Source organism: Hippocampus zosterae, chromosome 8 (assembly GCF_025434085.1).
Source record: "Hippocampus zosterae strain Florida chromosome 8, ASM2543408v3, whole genome shotgun sequence".
In the NCBI taxonomy this organism is placed as follows: Eukaryota; Metazoa; Chordata; class Actinopteri; order Syngnathiformes; family Syngnathidae; genus Hippocampus; species Hippocampus zosterae.
Window position 1 is genome coordinate 13,092,316 of NC_067458.1, and position 21,255 is coordinate 13,113,570.

The 21,255-nt window shown below is 40.5% G+C and overlaps 1 protein-coding gene across 2 annotated transcripts in view; it reads right to left on the bottom strand.

Annotated features, from left to right (window-relative positions):
• Positions 1–3,233: 3,233 nt before the first annotated feature.
• negr1 (neuronal growth regulator 1) overlaps positions 3,234–21,255 on the bottom strand; it is a 125,658-nt gene continuing 107,636 nt past the window's right edge. For both annotated transcript variants that reach the window (XM_052074625.1, XM_052074626.1), the window contains one exon: positions 3,234–9,917. In XM_052074625.1, the coding sequence (XP_051930585.1) occupies positions 9,817–9,917 (101 nt within the window). In that variant the 3' untranslated portion in view covers positions 3,234–9,816. The remainder of the gene's footprint in view (positions 9,918–21,255) is intronic.

Genomic DNA, 21,255 nt, shown 5'->3' on the forward strand with positions numbered 1-21,255 from the left:
GTGATTGGCTGGAGACCAGTCCAGTCCCAGGTGTAGCCTGCCTCTGCCTCAAAGTCAGACAGACCGCAGCTCACGTGCGGGCGGCCCGAAAGAGAAGACACTTTATTGAGAATGGACTGATTGCTTTTACACAACACAAACACCCACTGTGAAAACACAGCTCTCAATTCCTTGTGCTAAATCGGTACTACCCATAACAGTTGTTCATTTATGTGTGTGTGTGTGTGTGTGTGTGTGTGTGTGTGTGTGTGTGTGTGGGCGTGCGTGCGTGTTTTAAGGAACCACATTGCTGAAATACTGCTATTATTTTCGTTCCTGAAAATAAATCCCCAAAATGTGACACATGCAGGTTTCTATGGAACAACAACAATGATTTGGTTGCTGAATAATGTCCTGCATTGGCCCCTCTTAATTGCTGTGCCAGAGCACAGACTCATTAGTAAGAGTCTCAAGCACTTCTCGCTGGCTGCCTTCCACTGCTGTCACGTTTTGGACTAAGTCAGCCATTGAGGATGATAAAGTCTACCTCGTCTCATTTGCCTCTCTGGCAAAGCCCCCACATTTTCTTCTGCCTGCTGCAGTATCTGCAGGTGAGATCAAGCTTAAAAGAAGTGAAAAAACAGCCCAAGTTTTGATACTCAATGACCCCCCCCCCTCCCCTCAATTAAGCGAAGTGGCGAGAGAAACCTGTTGAAGTCATTGGAATTGACGCAGCCAGCTGTGATATCTTGAGAATCTCCACAAGCTTTAATTATTGGACCACTTAACGTGTGCTGCAGAGTTCATCTTGATGCCGTAAAACTCAATAGTTAGGCTGCCGAGAAGTAAAGAGTCAGTGGATGGGGGGCTGATGTGAGTGGGCAATTAGTAGCTTCCATTGTCCCAGTGGGAACCCCTCCCCACCCCCACCCCCCTAGGTTCCCATTACAACGATGAACTATTTACCAGCACATCACAATGATAACTCCTGGGCACCAGTTCTGAGAGCTCAACTACGACAGTGTTTTCGATGTGATATAGTACTCTCCTTGACGGTCATTAAAAAAATGAATAAGCAGAAAAGCAGCATTACTGTTGTCTTCTGCCAATACCTCCGATTATTCCAGCACATGAAATTAGCCAAAAAGAATTCAGATGTTACATCATATGGCATTATCCTCCCCTCTTCAGGGAGTCACATGATGGAAAATTGGCCTTTAATGCTTATATGCGATACAAACAGCTTGGTCTCAATGCATGTCTTGTGCAAACGTCTATCGAGAAAGTTTTTATATTGCAACCAACAATAGTAAAAAAAAAAACAGTGTACAAACAGTGACAAACTCGCATTCATTCAATGGGCAACATCTCTATTTGTATGAGGCTGTTTCAATCAGAGGCTTAAAGAAAGTCATTTGTGGAATAGGCGCAGTGTCAACAATGGTAATCACATGTGAATGGAAAGTAAATGGGATTTACTTATACGGTCGGTGTCACACTTAACCTCAAGTATTGTACAATTAATGAACAACAAACAACAAATAAAGACAACCTGCATACCGTCAAACAAAGGAAAAGACAGATAACTAAAACTTTATTTTATATTATAAGCTACTCTGACTCTTTCTCTGCATTGCATTTTGTTTGACCAACACAAAATTATTTAGTTAAACAACATCCATCCATCCTGAGCCCCGAGCCCATAGGAAAAAAAAAAGTACTGTAAAGCAGGGGTGCCCAAACTTTTTTGACCGAAGGTCTACTTTTCGATCAACCGACCTCCCGCGATCGACCCGTTGCTGCGCATGCGCACGCACGCATGTACACATGCGTGCCATGAGTAATAGCCTGACGCTGAGCCATGCTCCACACTGAGGCAGACTCACGCGTACCGTTTTAAAATGCTTCTCTCGGCCCTTCAGATTCCCATTCTTTGCCTGTCCCCTCGGCGAATTGTACAAAACAAACTGTGAATGAGAACAATGTTTACAATAAAAGATATAGTGCAAAAGCTCTGATGATCACAAGCTGCAATTGCAGACTGCTAAACGCGAACAACTTCCGGTGACGCAGGTCACGCGCCACCGTAGGTTAAAGATAAAGCTATATTTTATTTTCTTTTTTAAATACGTTTTTGTGAAAATCAGACTGATAGAATGATTAGGGTGCAGTGTGCATTAACACAAAAATATATTACTAACATGCGTTGCAGGTGAGCAAGAGCCTATCCTGGTTGATTTGGGGTCAGGGGTGGCATACATCCAAGACTGGTTGCCAGTTGATACCAGGGCACAAACAGACAAACAAATATCGGCACTCAAATTGTTACCAAAACATATACCGGTAATAGACATGAAAATATAAAAAGTCCACACACCCCTGCTCAGGTGCCAGACTATTTTTTGCAACTATATAGAATCTTTACTGTGCATGAAATGAAAAAGACCCACAGAAGCAAAGAGCGAGGCAGAAACTACAAACTTTGATGCTGTAGGTCAATTTTCTTTGTTCCAAATGTGGCATGGAACTGTATTTGTTCCATGGCCAGTACAGTTTTTAACACAAAAACAACCTCAAATTGAGCGTCGTAGCCTTCAGTGTTGACATCATATTCAAACCTGGATGCTTTTGACTGTGGCAGACACAAACCAAATTCTCCACTGTTCCACCCCCTTTGACAAAAGAAACAAACCTCACATTGTTACAATTCCATCATCGACTGCCATTTATTAGTATCAAACCACTGCTACAAAATTACATCAAACATGATGAAAATGGACTTGCATACGTGCTATACTGAACACAATGTAAGCTTTGAATCAATTAACGTACATGGATTTTCTCGTATTGGGACAAATATCAATATATATTTATATATTTAAATATGCATTTATATATATAGGTATAGGTATATCAATGCCACTTATTTCTATCATTCCAGTGATTTAGAGCCTATAAATATACAAGCGGCATCTAGGACCTTCAAATACATTTGAGTAAACATTTCCATTCTCCTGACAATGTTTCTTAAGTAATACCATCATATCTTCAACCTTAAATAGTACAAAGGAGAATTGATCATATGGCGCCCTCAGAATAGGAAAGTCCATCCATTTTGAACAAACACCAATAATTGCGCACTTATGTCCATGTTTGTCATTTTAAAAATGTTGACATTAATGGGATGTCCGACATGCAGACACTCCATTAAGGTAAATGTGAAAGCAATGTTTTTGGGGGTTTATTTTTTGGGGTGGGGGCGTTTTACCAATTGTTTTTTCTAGGACATGGGCAAAGTTCATTTTGTCTTCCCCATGTGTTTGACAGGAAGACTGCCGTGTGAAAAATACATCCAGCAAGTGAATGCGAGTGTGTTTGAGTTGTTCTTTTGAGGTTCACAACTCTGGTTCACAACTGTGCTGCTCACAGTGGTGCAATGTAACTGCCGCAGAGAATCAGATGGCAGAATGGAACAACATATCTCCAAATTAAAGTTACATAGGAGGAAGGTAGTTCATGAACAGCACAGCCAACCCCCCTCCATTAAAAAAACAAAACCCAAATAATAATAAAAACCGAATTACAAATAATAAATAAAAGCACCATGCAGCTGCACGGTGCCTAATTTGCCTTCAGGTCAACACATATTTAAATCATCCTGAAGTGAGCAGTAGGGGTGTCAAATCACGATAACATTGAATATATGTATTCATTTGAGCGCTATGACAAAGCATTGGGGCCCACACTGAAAAAAAAAGTTTACAAATAAATTAAGGACACTACGAGAGAAAAAATAAGTAATATTTTGAGAAAAGAAAATTATTTTTATGAGGAAAAAGTCACAAAATAAAATAAAATCAAATGATGCGATGTAGGAATCAAACTCTCTCTCTCTCTCTATGTGTGTGTGTGTGTGTGTGTATGTGTGTGTGCGGGTGTGTGTGTGTGTGTGTGTGCGCGTGTAGTTTTAAAAGTAGTAATAGTAAGGTTTGGTGTTAAACAACCGTCTGAGAACAATCAATCTATTTATCTATCTATCGATAACTTGTGGCCCACGGAAAAAATGACAAAAATCCAAAATATGAAAAACTATTTAAAAAAATACAAATGTCTGCAAATATGAGAATCCATGGCCCAAGTGCAACTATGCAGTGGTCAACTGTATCTTTAAGTTGTAATATAAACATTCACCAGTAGATGGCAGACGTGTCTTTGTTGTGCTTACACTGGGTCTTGTGCTGCCTTATACTACAACGTGAGTAGGCCAAATTATATATATAATATATATTTACGGCTTTGGAACGATATCAAGAAGAAACATAGAAACTCAGTAACTTTACAATTGTGAGTGAGTGTATTTTTGTCCAAAAATATGTGAGTTCTTGCAATTAATGTTGGTTTCCTGTTGAGCAGTTTTGTACTCTCTTTCAATGGCCTTTTTATGGAGGGGAGCCTTTTGATCTGGGGATAAATAGTATGTGGTTTTTGTTTGCTTCAAACCCTTTGCTGTTGGGTGAGGACAGTAGAGTTTTTATACATGCATTGAAAAATGTAGGATCAAAAATGAGCTCTATTACGAGTACATATTTTGCAGGTATGCATACATTTTCTTCATTTTTAAAATATAATTTTTGTTCTACATCTCATTAGGAAGTGTGTTGCTCAATGTGGCCCCCAGTAGCACTGATGAACACGCACACACACAGAGAAACCAAACCTTACTATTATCACTTATATACATTTATGTTTTGTGTGGCCCTAATAGTCTTTTTGTAAACACTAATGCCACACGTTGCGTGTGCTGTTTGTCAGTTCTTCACGTAGCACTCGAGTGCAATCTCATCGCCGCACATTGTAACTCTACGATAGATGCATTCTAACTGGTAGAGGTGTTGCTGATTGTTGAAATCGGTTGCTTCCAAGAAGAATTGTTTAGTTCAGTTGTTTTATTGCAGCTGCGCGGAAGCTAACTGTCAGATTGTGTCTATTACTTTAAAAGCAAAAAGAAATGTGCGTCAAAGAAGGAGTTGAACCCTGCATCTCTTACATATTGAGGGCAACAAATGCAGTGCATGGAATTTGGAGTCGCATAATATGGAAAGTCAACATGATGAAAAGGCAGTCCAATTTAAGAAAAGTGCAACTTCATCTCTTCTTTTGCTCCCTTAAGTGATTTTGTCAGGTCCTCAAAGGTCAATGTGAAGTACATTTCTGGCTACAATTAAAGGGAAACATAATTATGATGTTATCGCACAAACATGTGAATGGATTAAAAAAAGAAAAATAGAATGTGTGTGTAAATAATTCTGCCCGTTACCAGTGAAAGTCGCGAGTACAAGATTGCACATAATAACTTTAATTTGGATTTTAGCAAGTAGCAAATTTCTGAAGCTTTACTTTTTCCAACCAATAGTGCGGTTCTGATCGCTATGCTATTTTATTTATTATTTTGTACATTTCCATTGCCACAAAATAAGAAATAAACAATACCGGCCCATTTCTCAGCGAAGCATTAGCACAGTAGGCTAGTGCAGGGCGAAGCTAAGCACACCGCTAGTTGCCTGCTAGAACTTTATGTCAGTACACAACGCTATTTTTATTATTATTATGATTTTTTTTTTAACAGGAAATCTACTGGTAAATGTTCTATGCTTCTGTTTCAATGCTAGAATAGTGCTACTCGGGAATTGTGCTACATCATCCGTACGTAGCTTAATTAACTCACAATAGCTGACATCACATTGGGCTTCTTTTGATAGCAACCTAGTGATGGAATCACCAACACCTCTGCTGCTTGCATCCAAGGAGTGCACTACATTTTGTCTCACATTCCACCCCATTGGCCAAATTTTCAAGATCTATTAATCAATTAGCATGCCCATTCCCCGGAAAACACAAGCTTGATTGATATTTCCCAAAGTAAAATAATACTGCTGAATGTAAATGCGGCTCAAATTAAAGGTCACCTTTTGCCACTGTGGTGTTTGACAAATACTTTGAAGGCACATTTAGTACAGTACTTCTTAGATCCCAGGAGTAGCATGGAGTGGCTTCTATGGATATGAACGCATCAGTTGGATCCAGAATCATGGAGTCATTTCAAACCTCAAGCGTGGGGTTGCTATAGATGCAAGGGTTTATTTAAATCAGGTGATTTTTTTTATGTCAGCGGGGAGGTGAGGCAGTGAGCTTCCCACTTGTGAATCAACATTTTAATTTGGACTGAAGATAATCATGAAACAGCCTGTTGAAGCACATCGGGAGTTCAACATGATGTGATTCTAGTTTGTGCAAACAAAGTCCAAACCGAACCACCCCTCGATGCATTCAGGGATGAAATGAACCGTGTTTTATGTTTGTAAATAAGCCAGAAGATTTAGCTTGCAACAGCGCAGTCAAAAAGGACGGCGGGCGCAAAAGCAGGATAATCCTTATATGCTGTGTGCACCGTGGCATCTACCCATCTGAGCTCAGCCGAGTATTTGCACAACGCGTTCAAGGGCCAACAAATGTGCATGATATGCCACAATAATCATGACTCAGCAGCTACACAGGGACTAACCCCAATGAGCGTTCATGAGCTCGCGTATGGGTTTAAGTGTCAGAACGTGAAGGCTGTAATTGCAAATAAGATCGAATGAATAGAAGGGAATTGTTTATGCCATTTTTCCTCCCCTAATATTCAACATCCAGTACATTTGATGTGGTATACAGTGGTGCCTTGAGATATGAGTTTAATTCATTGCGTGAAAACACTGGTAACTCAAAGCACTCAAATTAAATAATCATTTTTCCTCATTAAAATGAACTGAAAAGCCAGTAATTGCTTCTAGCCAACGAGGAAAATTGTACTTTATAAAAACACGGTAGGAACATTAAATTGAATGTCAAGTTTCGGTGTCAGTACCTTGACCACCGGGCAACAGTTTAATACAGTGATACAGGCGAGGTTTCAGTCAAACATTGTAAGTGAATCACTATAATAGAGTAATTTTAGTCATTTTTCGCAGAGGATTAAGAATGCATACTTGTGAATTTTGTTATATTGTCACTCTACATGTGTTTTGCCACAGTTTGTGGTCGAATATACATTCTCTAAAACAGCACCACGTATCAGCATTTTTTTTTAAAACCATCTTTCATTCCCACTATGAATTATGATTACGTAAGCTATCTGATTTAAAGGCAACTGGGAGTGGCAACAATTTGAAGGTTCTTTTTTTGGGGGGTAGGGGAGAATTGTTCTTTGCCAAGCTACGGCAGGTTGTGAAGTGAACTAAGTTGAGTCAAAGCAAAATAAATACATAGTATTTTAAGTACTTGAAAGTCAGGTCATGCGTATCTCAAGGCACCACTTCACTAGCAGGTGACAAATGCCACCAAAATTTCAGGCTGTCCTCAAATAGGCCACAAAAAAAATCCACAGGATAGATGATAGGCGACTGTGATTTAAAAAAAAAAGCATTGAAAAAAATGAAATGGTGGATTTTTCATGTCGACATGCATCACAAGCACACTCTGCACGTCAAACACTCAAGTGTGTGAAAACTAGGACGACACACACTGGCTCTAACGATACACATGTATCTGTATTTTTCTCCACATATAAACACACACACACACTGAATCTGTTCTATAATACTGTTATATTGGTGCACGCCCTCTTCACACTTCAAAAAGGAACTCAATTGATTGCAAACATTTGTTCTTTTACTCGACAAATAAATCCCCCGGACAGTCATGACACCTCAATCAATGCCATTGTATGCCCATTCAAATCCAACAAGTGTCACATAACCGGTTGTTTCAAATGTACTTTTATACATTGTTTTTATAAAGGAAGTGAATAAATATATTCCTCACTCATTGTTCGTTGTAGATTAACATTTAAACAAGACCATATGGTGCAGAATTTCTCTTTTCACTTTTTTTTTCATTTGTTTAACAAGCCTACAATAAAAATAAATCACCACAAAACCAAACATAGAAGCAATAACAGTGTTTGTGCTTTAAAGTCTTTTAACTGCCATGGCTATTTCGCTAGAAGATTTGCAGTTTCAAGTTCATGTGAGCATATTGGGAGTTTGACATGACGGCAACTCAGTTAAATGTTCTTTTCAATTTGCGCCCAATTGAATGATTTGCACTCTCTGATCGGATGGAACATTCAAGAATACAGTATGTCAAACAAACATTTAGTGGCTTGTCTAAAAGTCTTTCAGTGAGTATTTTACTTACGTTACTATTAAGGCATTGCAGTATCTTCTTACATTGTAGATCGATAGATACCGGAGGATGATTATGCCGTATACTGAAAGTCAGAAGTCACCAGGTTCAGTTTACAAAATGAAGAAAAATAGAACGCTTGTTTTCGTGCGATGGACGCTCATTTCGTCTGTGGATGATTCAAGCTTGATTGCTAAGCAGTTTTCCGCAGCTAACATGGCAAATACTTGGATTGAAAAGTCAGCAAGTTTGAAAGATAATTACTTTTCTAGAAATCACATGTACCTTAGGAGAACGTTTTCTGCGATGTTTAAGCTTATTTATGAAAAAAAAAAGTGTGGCAATGACAGAGTTGGTTTGGTACAAATACTGCATTACGGAGAACTGGGAAAATTGGAAACCAAAATCGAAGATCCAAGTTGTCAAACCGGGGCAAAGCCATGTTTTCTTACTGCACAGGATGCAGTAGTTTGATGTCACATTTATGGCGGTGCCCACTAACACGCTTTATAAACGATATTAGCCTATATTTATTGTCTATGTTAGAAATAGCTATTTCATACAACCGGTGGTGCATGTTAATGTGCATGTTGATATATATAATCTATACAGTGTATATCTCATTCCGTCTGCCCCAAAATAGGCTGTTTCGTTTTTTTGTTTTTTTTAAATAAAATTAACGACTCACACACACAATATTCTTTTCTGCTGAAACGTTTTGGGGTCGCATTTCATCGAATCTAAACGACCACTTTCTGACTCCATGGCACTCTTGAAAGTGGCAGATACCGTAACAATTTCAAGTGCAACAACATTGTTAGGTATCTATCCATTTTGAGATCCATTTTTGAAAGAACTCTTTTGTAAAAGACAGAGGAGTGAGTCACTCTCCCGAAATGCAAACAATGGACCATTGAAACTTCCAAGATATGAGCAAAGCACGTGAGCTCGGCTTTTCCTCACAACAGAAACAAATCTGAAAGAAATGTGACAAACATTTATACCTGTGAAGGGTAAACGGGGCCATCATCTGTACATTGTCATATGATTGAAGTCCAAATAAAGAAAAAAAAAGTTTGTTCAGATAAAGATATGTGACGGGTGACTTTTCTACTTTGCCTACCTGATTGAAGCTGTTAAACAGGCACACTAATGAAACACAAACAAAATGAGGTGACTACTGCTTTTGAATATTTTTTTTTTTTACAGTCAACTGAGATTTTCCTTCCATTCAGCTACCTACAATACATTCAAAAGAACATTGTTATGGTAATAATCCGCACTGAGAGACTAGAATTGGCACAGTTGTTTTGTTATAGTCATGAGACAAGATAAACAGAGTAAGTGAAGCTGAGCGTTTGATATGATTGGATGCCAGGGAGCGGGAGGGGCTGATTTCATCCATCAATCAAAAAATAAAAAAAAAACGCAAAGAAAGTAAACAACAAATACTATTTACATGAAGTTCACCATGACAAAAACCGAAAAAATAATGAATATTTTCCACTCTTTGCCTTGCGACAAACTCCTCCCGATTGGAATCCAGTCATGGGTGATGCCACCAAAGACTCGTAAATGCTCTCGACAGTCATTTTGCTCGCCGCTCCGCCGTTAGTACGCCACCATCAAGGTGGTCAGAGCCAGGACCAGGTACCGGCAGGCCATCGGGACGTGCGCACTTCCTGTACTCCCATAGGGCGCAGTGTTGGGAGCTGTGGGTGGGAAAGAAGAGAAGATAAGTCGAGGTGGTGCGGTCACTTGGCAGCAAACTCAACACGAGGTCTGTGAGTGACACTCGTTAGAGGTAAATTATTCGTAATTCACAGTTGGTAGAGTCAAATTTTGAGTTGGAACAGTAGATTCACTTGGTTTCTTTTAAGAACAAAAAGACAAATACCACAGGCTGACGAAAAGTGCTTTGGTTTGAAGAGAATCACAACAGAACAAAATGGGCATTTATGAAGTGAAAAAAAAAAAAGACAAAACAACCCTTTCAGAGCCCATTTTAGGTAGTATTTTCAAATCGGTACACATTTGGGGCGCACAAATTCTTTTACCTTCAATTAAGTATTTTAATTGTTTAATGGAGACTGTTGAAAATATTAATCACCCTTCTCAAATAAACTAACATTCTCAAGTTGTGAAAAAGTTGAATGATGAAATGATGTTGAAGAAACCTTTTTACATTAATAATACAATCGGCAGACAAATATGTACTGACACTTGAAATGAAACAAGTTGCGTCGGTGGTTACTGAGATACAAAATCACGAGAGCAGTGGTTCCTAACCTGGGTTCGATCGAACCCTAGGGGTTCGGTGAATCGGTCTCAGGGGTTCGACGAAGCCTCTGCCATGGAGGTTAAGACACACCTGACTCAACATGTCAATTAGTTATGACACGCCCACTTGGCCATCACTGGCTGGTTCATTTTGTGTGTGCACAACTAAAAAAAAGGCTACTTATGTCTTGAAATGTTTTTTTTTTTTCTGTTTTTAATGAATGCGTTTTTATGTCTTGAATTTGTAAAAAAAACAAAACATATTTTTATTTTTCACTTATAACGGGTTCATATGAACTGGTTGGGTTCGGTACCTCTAACAAGGTTAAGAACCACTGCATTAGAGCTTCAGGAGGGAGAGGAGGCTTTTTTTCCTGTTGTTTGCGTGACCATCAGAAAGCCACAGTACTTTGGGAACGTCTCTGTTGGGAGCTGTGCCGGACAGGGCAGCATTTCATTGGAAAGGGGCTACACTTCAATTCCAACTTTGTCTTTTTTGTAGCACAATAGAAGTACGGACGCACACACAAAGCGCGGCGAGGCAGTGCAAACAAGCCACGTTCCAAATGGGGAAATCATGCGGTGCAATGCCCGTATCAGAAGGGTGCCTCTATTTGCACGCCATTGTAAATAGTTGACTGTAAATCCTTTGATGTGGTCCTCACTCTGTACAAACACTCACCAGCCAAGTGACAATCATCAAAGTAGAAGCCCGTACAATTGTCTATATGTCAGACTTTAACAAGCTTGGACTCCCTTTTTGACTCTGATTGTGTTGTATTGACAAACACATACATTGAATGTGATTTATGACAGCCAAGAAGGAGCTTGTTTTTGACAATGGCAGGGAGAGAACAAAGTGACACCTGTCCTATTATTACCTGACAGCCCTGTTTTTCCCTGTCATTTTCCCACATTATTTGCTACTACTGTATTGAAGTTGTTCAGCTATTAAGGAGCAAACTCAGGTTCCACTGACAAGCCCAGAAAGTGGGGAGAGCATTAGTTAGAGGTGTCAAAATTAGAGCACAGTTTGATGACGTGGGCCTCTTTGGCGCTTGTTTTCCCTTTTATCTTTCCAGTTCTATCTTTGTCTCATCTATGTTTCTTTCTTTCTCGCCCCACTCTCCTCCTCTCTCTTCTCCAATCGGCAGTACAGGGTAATGACACAGTTTTCAGTGAGTGAGCCGAGCAAAGGTTTCCATGGCAACAGCCCCTGTTCTGCTCAGCCAGCCCAATGTTTGCCGGAGTCTGAGAGCTCTGCATTGTGCTCCCGCCACACCACAGCGACATCATTGGGACTGGTTTCCCACTTTCATTTATAGATGCAGTTATTATCCCCCCTTGCTATTATTGTCATTTGGATAACGGCAATATGGGCCGCATGCATTAGGAAATGTCGAGTCAGGTAGAAGGCTTGTCAGAATTACTTGGTGCCTGCTTGCTCACAGTGTTTGACTTTAGCTTATTATCTCCTTGTGCCACTGTGAAAAAGCAAAAGCAAAGCCTCCATTGTTTCCACTGTGTGGGCTTTAACTTGCCACTCTAATTAACTCCCAAAACTGGAACTGCCTTGCAACATCATTATTGTGCGTATTAACATGACGGTGAAAAATGGTGAGAGGAAGTGATTCTGTGTGTGTGTGTGTGTGTGTGTGTGTGTGTTTGGAGGCGCTGATGGAAGCAAGAAGTGAAATCAAAAGAAATAAGAGAGCGGTGAAAGAAGACAGTGATTGAAGTGACGCTTCTTTGGGGCTTCAATTTAATTGCCATGTACATCAGCACCCGGCTACAATAAAGCGTCAATCTCTGAAACAATACATCATAAAGAAACCAACAAGGTGCACGAGCGGCGGGGAGACAAACGGCACTCTAAAGGAAGAAGAGAGCTCACAAATGAGCGGGGATGAAAGCGATATGCTTCAATTAGTGTTTTGCAATACAATGGCACTAAAAAAGCCTCCCCCAAGCAAGAGACAAAGTCATGAAAAACAAAACCTGCTTCCGTGTTGTCACTCTGGACCGGAGCCATCGCCAATGGTCCCCTGGGAATACGAAGCAGACTCTATAGGACTCTATCCTTCCAAATCTCCACCGACAGCAGGTTTGTCACCCACATATCATATGTACAACAAATGTTCGGGCCATGAGCCTCACTCGCTACTGACACAGATGAATGAATCAGTGACACTGTTTGGAGTTTGTGTTGTCGTAACATTTGTGTGTTTGTGTGTGTGTGTGTGTGTTTCACGGTGTACTATAATGCAGAGGAACACTCTTACATGAGAATCATTTGCCAAAGAAGAGATTTTCATGAACTCGCCTCCCAATTCAATGGCAAATAATATCATCATCATCTCTCAATTGAGTCGAACTCTCTCAACAACAAAGGGCACAGCTGATTAGGGGTAGTTATTACTTTTCCCTGGCTAAATATTTTTAGAAACTGAAATATATATATATATATATTTTTATACACTAAGGGAATAAATCAAAATACCATGGCATTGCCTCAAAGTGCTTTCTCAAGGTAGAGTTACATGGTTTCTGTAAATATCTTTTTTCCTTTGCCCTGTGATTGATTGGAAGTGCTTCCAGGCACAGGTTCCTGTGACCCTAAAATAATACGCCAAGAAAATATAAGGATTGAAATATAACGTTTAGCTAGGATGTAGTACCTCTCGGCATTCCCAAGCAATTTCTCGTTCATTAAACAGCAGCCTCTTCCTTCTCGTCACTCTATTCAAACCTTCCAAAATCTAAAATTGGCCAGCACAGAAATTCTCACTCTTCCTTTTCATGTGTACCACATCGATAATTGCAAGAAGAATCAAGGAACGTCTCTGGTGTGGTTGTACTGGATTGTGTTTTGAATTTCATCCCTTTTCTTGTTGAGTGACGATTCACCCCCTCGACTCGGTCCAATCCCCCAAGCAGGTCGTTAGGAGTGATGCGTGGACAGGCAGCCAGCCAGCCAGGCAGCATCCCACTCTCCCAAAGGACGCTTCCTCAGATGGGCTCTAAAGGTGGAGGGAGGGGCTCAATGTCCTTGACCATCAAGTCAGTGGCCTGTAAGTCCTATCCTCGCGGCTCCTCCGAAAGTGCCCACGTGTGGCAAAAGTGATCCTGCTCACACAAGCGGCCTTCTATGCACTACTGAAAAAGCTGGGCCAAGATGGTTAGTCGATAAACAATCAGGACATTTGGTGGTGGTGGCGGCATCATCTACTTTCAAAGAATGTGTCACCATCCATTTTCTTTTTACAAGCTGTGTCGAAGGCCCGTTGTCAGTACCATCACTCCAACAACAAACAGCATGATGAGTGTCAACCATGAGCGTCGCGCTGCATTCCAGCCAGTCGATCTGAGACAATGGTATCTGGACTCACTGACCCATGAGTCTAATCATTTCTAACCCTGTTCTTGTTCAAGGCGAGCGGTTTTGATGTTCGCGATTCATCACCTTGGCTATGATCACCACGCACGCCAATTCCTCTGAGCCCTCATTCACACGCACCTTCGAGCTCATTAGCCCCAGCAATCATTTGCATTACAGCAAGTAATGAAAAGCCTCCATTATCAAAATAGCCTTCAGAGATCATTTAACTGCCTCGCAGCAACCTCGCTTGCCGCACATCGTGGTACCTGACCCTGAGCATTTATGAACACCCAACTGAATGGTTTTGGGACCCGAAGCTCAAATGACCCCTCTCAGCGGTGGGCTCGGAACAAGGGAGGGAATGAGCAAGAGAGGCATCACCCTCTAGCTGGCTGAGTGATCGGGGGGGGCGGCCTCTGATTGAAGGGAGAATTTGGCCTTCAGCTTGACTCAATCAGCGGGGTATATGGAGTCATAACATGGTGAGCTGAGGAAGGAACCTCATTAGGGAAGGTATTTCTGAGGTTCTCCTTAACTCATTCAGTACCAGCCAATTCTGGACCAAGTCTGAAAAGACATTTAAAAACGTCTTTGGAAGTGAATGAGTTAAAGAAAGTCCTCCTTCAGAATGGCTCGACCCCTTGCTTGATTCGTACAAGTGTCTATTTGCATGCCTTACCTTTCACAAATATCCCAGTTATCAGTGGACAAAAAAAACCCAGTGGCCTGGACTTATGTTTATTGCACCCATCTGTTCATGTCTTGATGTCTGGGATTTGGGAGCATACAAATGATGCATTTTACAAGCACGTCTCTTGGGTAAATCTATTATTTTCCCCTCCCAGAGAGTAAACATTCCAGGACTAAAGAGAAAGAGCTGAATTTTTAAGCACAGTGTTTCAAAAAGTATAATTACTCAATGACTTTGACTGCTCCCTCTAAATCTGTTTAATATTTGTGGCTTAACAAAATTCACAGTGAGACAAACAAATGGTGTCAGCATGCACCAAATTCCCATAGCATCTCACCCCCCCCTCCCACACACACACTCTCTCTCTAATAATCCCCCTCTCATATTTGGGTCTCTTATTCCCACTCTTGCTAATAATTCCCTGCCCCCACTAGCTGTTAATTTTATAAGGGGTTTATTTTTGTGTTGCAGACACAAAGATTGTGCTGAGTCAATTGCTGTGCCCCTCCCCCACTGTGTTGACAATGACAGTCTGGTCAGTTATGAGCAACCCATGCAAGTTACATTCCCATGAGTTGCTCCATCAATACAGCCTGATACCATCTGATCTCCTGCCAGGAAGCAACCTTGTCTTCCTGCCCTTCGTTTCATGCATTGCCTTCCGTACGTTCCAAAAAGAATGATTCCTACTGTTATGTATGTAGGATTATGATAACAAAGCTAGCTGTTATCATTTCCCATCACGGCGCTGATAACACTGCATGCGCCAACTGGAGGGTGACATGTATTTTGGTCCTGCTTGATATAAGATAAGTTTATCGCTGCCAACCTCCTGATTCTTGCTTTCTCACCTGAGGCTACTTGAACAGGACTTGATTTGGCCTCAAGTCAAGCTCACTCACGCCTGGGGCCTGAACTCGATCGCCCAGCCCTACTGTCTTTCCTTGCCATGAACGTCTATTGATCTCACTCAGATCATCAGTGGTTCGTAGAAATTGTTGGACCAAAAAAGGACCTAATCAATTGCCAAGTGATTAACATGGGCAGTGGCTTATGTCTTGCAGTTGCACTGCGCGAGGCTGTAAGAAGGAGAGTCACAAGTCAATAGTGGCACACGCTATATGTGCAAGCAAATTATTCCTAACTCTCTGCTTTGGATAGGGCACGCCCACAGGCTTCGACAGCGTCACACATGAAGTGTTCCTTTATTAAACAAACGCGGAACCAGAGGCAGTGTACACAATACAGTCTCGACTCCCCACTTGGTTTCCTCTTGCCTGCCTGCCTGCCTGCCTGAGGTCCAGATAAAAGCTGTCGTCTCCTCAAGAGAGCAACATTGATTCAGGAGTGGTTCCAAACCTGCCTCTCATACCACATACAACACAGACTACAAGAGTGTACAAATAAATTCCTTTCAAATTCACTTTCGAAGTGGATAAAATCCACCCGGATCTGCCAGCCCCTCTTGCTGCAATATCAATAAAAAACATAATAAACTAAAATGAAAGAACACGTGGGAACAAATAAAGACCACTTTTAAGATCCTCTTGACACTTTCGACCATTATTTTGTGGTGGAAGAGTGCAAAATCATCTTTGCTGAAATTAGATGACTAATTTTGGAGCTGGCGATGGTGTGTTCTTTACACACTCCATCCGTCTGAAGATTTATTATTATTTTTTAAGACAGAGCACGTTTATAAGTGAGCTTAGCTGGATGTTTTTTAATACAGTAAATTAGCAAAATATAATTTCAGAAGAGAAAACAAGGCAGCGATGTGTCCATTCTATGAGTAATTAAATGAACAAATGTAGAGTTCAAATTCTCGATTGAATGACATATTCCGTGACATCTGATCTGATCATCAGGGTTATGTAAACTATAACCCGGGGTCAACTTGTGGCCCACCGCCCATGTTCTAGCACCCGTTGGCACGCACGCGCACACACACACACACACACACACACACACACACACACCAAACACACATTTTAACAAAGCTTTAAGCATTTTTATTCATCCATCCATCATCCAAACCACTTATCCTCATGAGGGTCGCAGGCATGCTGGAGTTTATCCGAACTGACTTCGTGTGAAAGGTGGATCACACCCTGAACTGGTTCTGTTGAAGTATTTGTAAACTAATACTTGAACATTCTAAACTGCCATCCATGTCAAACGGCAAGTGCAAACAGAGGTTAACCATCTTAAAATGTAAATTCAGCAAAAATATTGACATAGTTTTCCCTTGGATACTACCTACATTGGGACACACTATTCTAAGACCTTGTACAATGTTATGCATGACAAAGTTTTGAATTTCCCATTTTAAACGTGCACTTTTCTCATTATATTCATTTATACAATTACAAATTGGCTTCAGGGAAATCTTGCTTCAAGGGAGGCTCCACTGTTTTGCACAATGAGAAAAGTGCACGTTTCGAGGTGATTAGAGTCATCAATGCAAGCAAAAAATAAATAAATAAAACAACCCCACAAATTAAAAAAAACAAAAACAGGTACATTTGAAAGTTAAGTATGATATACAAGTTCATCCAATCTGCTCCGAATGCATTCTGTATAATGGCTTAGAAGTGCTGAGCTGTGGGCTCTTTGTGCAATGACAATAATGTTTGGCCCAACAGAAATGGGCAGATGACCATCACACACTGGAATGTGTCAGACATGATCTTATCTATGCACGTAAAAACATTCTTTCATTCAGAGTCACCTTAGAATTTTTTGTTTTCACCCTCTTTGCTCCTTCATTGTAAGCTATGGGCATCTTTGATGAAAAAGGCTAAACCAATACCTAAGGTAAAACAATAGTCACTCAGAACACAGAGGGGGAGGATTCTGCCTTGACTGAGAAATTAAACTTGGCATGTTGGTGTGTTGGCGCATTTAAGATGGGTGGGTACAAGAAGCAATACACAGCCAATCTATTCCCGTTTACATGCCTTGTCTTTCTACGTGTCATTCAGGCCAAAAGCAGATTGTCATTTCAATTAATTTTCTTCGTTCCAAAACAGAGAATTATCGCAGGATGTAAAGGGAAATAGTGTTAGTTTGGTACAATCTGTAATTGAATGTATGAATGTACAATTGAATGTAATTGATCGGAACGCCACAGACAATTTAGGAAAGAATGTTTAATTCCTTAATCATCTCAAACCTAATCCCTGGGTTTGGATACCAATGCTAAATTCTCAAGCAATTTCCAGGAAGATTGGCTCCATGTTATTTCATTCAGCACCACCCCAAAGCACTGTTTGATAATACGTACTTAAAATACATATATTTATTTTCTACAGTAAACACATTTAAAATAATGCATGCAAACAATGTGTTCGACATTTTCATCTCAAGACATGTTTTCAAGGACCAAAATAAAGACAAATGATTAAAAATATCACTCACCACGAGCTAAATTTATACGATTTGGCATGTTCCGAAACGTTTTGTGATAATCATAGCACACTGCAGTTGACGTTCATTTCTAAGATGAACAACCTTGTGAGAGCACACATTTGTTGTGTATGAATTATTGGACATAATCTGCCGATGATGCTTCACTTCGTGTCACAGTGGCTTTGTTCCTTGCTGCTGGTATGAATAGCAGAGACCGTCTCAAGACGTGAGCTTTCGGCTCACGTTGGACGCATCCAATAACTTCCACTGTCCATGAGTGAGTGATGATGCAATACATCACAATACATCACTGCCGTCACCCTCAGTAGAACGTCAATTTTTAAATATCCGGATTTGTAAATATCCGTAACTTTCAATGTTAACGAACGCGACGAGGGGGCATTTATTATTACTTGCAACAAAATACAGCCAAGCCGTAAGAGTTGGCAGCCCTGGCATGATGCATGATGACAGTTTGCTTCAGTTTTGTTACACGTAAACAGTAATTGGACCATGATTGTTGTGAGAATTTGTGAGACACGACATGTGAGAGGCATATACGGATAGGCTAGCATATCCATATGCAAGCAAAATGCAAAGAGTTGACTGATGGCTAGCGAGAGAACAGAGATATATATTCTTGAGGGAGATTAAATCACCTATTTACTTTTATTTTAAAATGCTTTAAATTAAGGCATGGTTTGATCTGGAAAAAAAATATGAATTGCTTGTCATCTCAGCCCACGTCAATCTGCTAAATGTCTTATTATCAAACCGAACTCACAACAGAGATCTACTTCAATGTCATTCAAAAAAAGCAAGTGAAGAACAATAGAATGTCTTTGATATTTCTCTGTTATTTCAAAGTCTTCTAGTGGTGAAAGGCACAATCCCTTGCGATTCTGCTGTTTCATGTTGGTGTTCAGATCTGTGACTGGATCCCCACAGGGAACCACCCAGCATCAAAAAGATCTCGCCATGTTGTATGGCATTAGAAAGAACAAAATGGCTTAATCTGCTAGTCTGCTTTTCAAGTGACATGGTGCAGGACTCAAATTAATTAAAATCAAAGGTGGCAGACCTCTGAGGGGCTTGTGAGATGCTCAAACAGAAATAAGCAAATAAATACAAGGTGGGATGATGTCTTCTAAGGCCATCCTTTGTGCACTGTTCTTTTGCCAAAGACATTCTCTCAGCATGTTCATTGACGTCTTCTCATTATTATTAGTGAATGTAAAGAGGGCAGAGCCTTGTAAAGAGCCTTGAATAACTCATCAACTAGAAGACCAGGGAAATAGTAAAGAGTTAATAGTTTCTATTTCGGGCCTTCGGGGCTTTGCCCTTAAGCACTAGCATTTTAATTCATCGGTTGGATGAGACGAACTCGGCTAAAATGAGAAGCCGCTGAGCTGTGCAGGATGCAGGAAAGTGTGTGTGCAAGAAGAAGTGTATCATTGACTGTCAGCAGCAGCCGTCCACAACTAATGCCCACAGCCATACGCAAATCCTACCATCAAATGCGACACAGTTGGCTTGCAAGGACTTGCAAAGTTTGCAGACCTGCCAACCTTTGTTAAATATGTCTAGTGCCAAAATACCAGAACCACAAGCACACAGACTAACACACACGCACACACACACACACACACACACACGCGCACACACACACAAAATCCACCATCTCAGAACAAAATATCATGGTCATACAATTACTCCTTTTAAATACTGTGATCAAAATGTGGGCGGCCCGGTGGAAAAGCGGTTAACCCGTACCGGATTCGATTCCAGATCCTGTGTGGAATTTGCATGTTCTTCCCATGCCTGTGTGGGTTTTCTCCGGGTACTTCGGTTTCCTATCATATTCTAAAAACTTGCATGGCAGGTTAATAGATCACTCAAAAGCACGGATGGTTGCTCTGCTTTATGAGCAAATGGAAAAAAAACGTAACAGAAAGTTGTAAATGGTCCAAATTGTAACATGATTAGAAAATACAATTTTTACCAATCACATTATGAAACATTCGGCACGGTGACCGTGAAGGAGACCAACGTGGCACTATGATTGGAGGCCAAATTATTCCTTTGTTTTTACAGCAGGCAACTCGCTGCCACCTCTGCTATTATACATGAGTACTGCATTTGTCCAATTAAAATGACAGCCCTCACAGTGATTTTTTTCGTGGCATTGATTGACAAATTGTCAACAAAAATGCATACCTATTACAGGAACAGGTTGACACATTCAGGGGACCAATATTTATTTCTTTATTTATGACTAAAAATTGATTGTTTTGGCTATTTTTACAAGGGACTGACAGTGCAATATTTTAAAAAGTGAAGGATTTAAAAAAAATGTGGTAAAAACAAAACAAAATGTCCTTTCAGAGGCATATTCTCCCGTTCTCAGTCGATTCATTACGCACTTTTGAGGTGTAGCGATTCTCATTTCTAGGCTTCTTTCAAACACACATGCGTCACCGGTCAAAACTCGCGCTGCCACCGACGAGGGACGATCCATTCTAAAGATGCCTGCAGTCCCGGATTCTGGAGTTTTACTGAGACGTACATTCCATAGAGATCAATTTGGAATACATGACAAACTTTACATTTGAAATTGACTTGTGTATCAATCCAGAAATGATATACTGATTGTCCCTAGTGACTTGCATTGAAGATAGGGAATATGGGAAACTGAGGCTTCTAATTTGCTTAGTGTTCGCACACTGTTGAACAGACAATTAAGAGGAAAATACAATTGCTTCGTGGAGCAAATTTGAAGCTTCATTTTCCTATCACCGATGGAAGGAGCATAAATATTAGGATTCTATATTTAATAAATACAATAAAAGTAAATTAACTAGAGGATTGTACTCATGAATGAATGCGTACTTGGGCTGTTCCATTAGTTTAAAAGCAAGTGAGCTGGCCGTGCTTTATGCCAAACAACGCCTTTCGTCGCATGTACACGCAAGCACATCACCTTTTTGGATTTCACAACTGGCAAATTTAAAATAAAAGCAAATGATTCAATATCTAACTCAACCTTGCCACCAATACAATAACTGCAATGGCACTTTCAGACAAACTCTTAGCCACAAGCATCAGTCCGCAGCCGCTCGGTCACGTACGTCTTTAGTGGAGCACGGAAGCAGTTAGTTGAATCAAAATGTGCAATATGATGTTTTACCTTCAAGAGCCACAAGTCCTTTGTACAACCCACTGAGCGCACAAGAGGAAAGATGTCTCTCGGAGAATACTGTATGTGCACTGCTAGATATGACTTGACTCG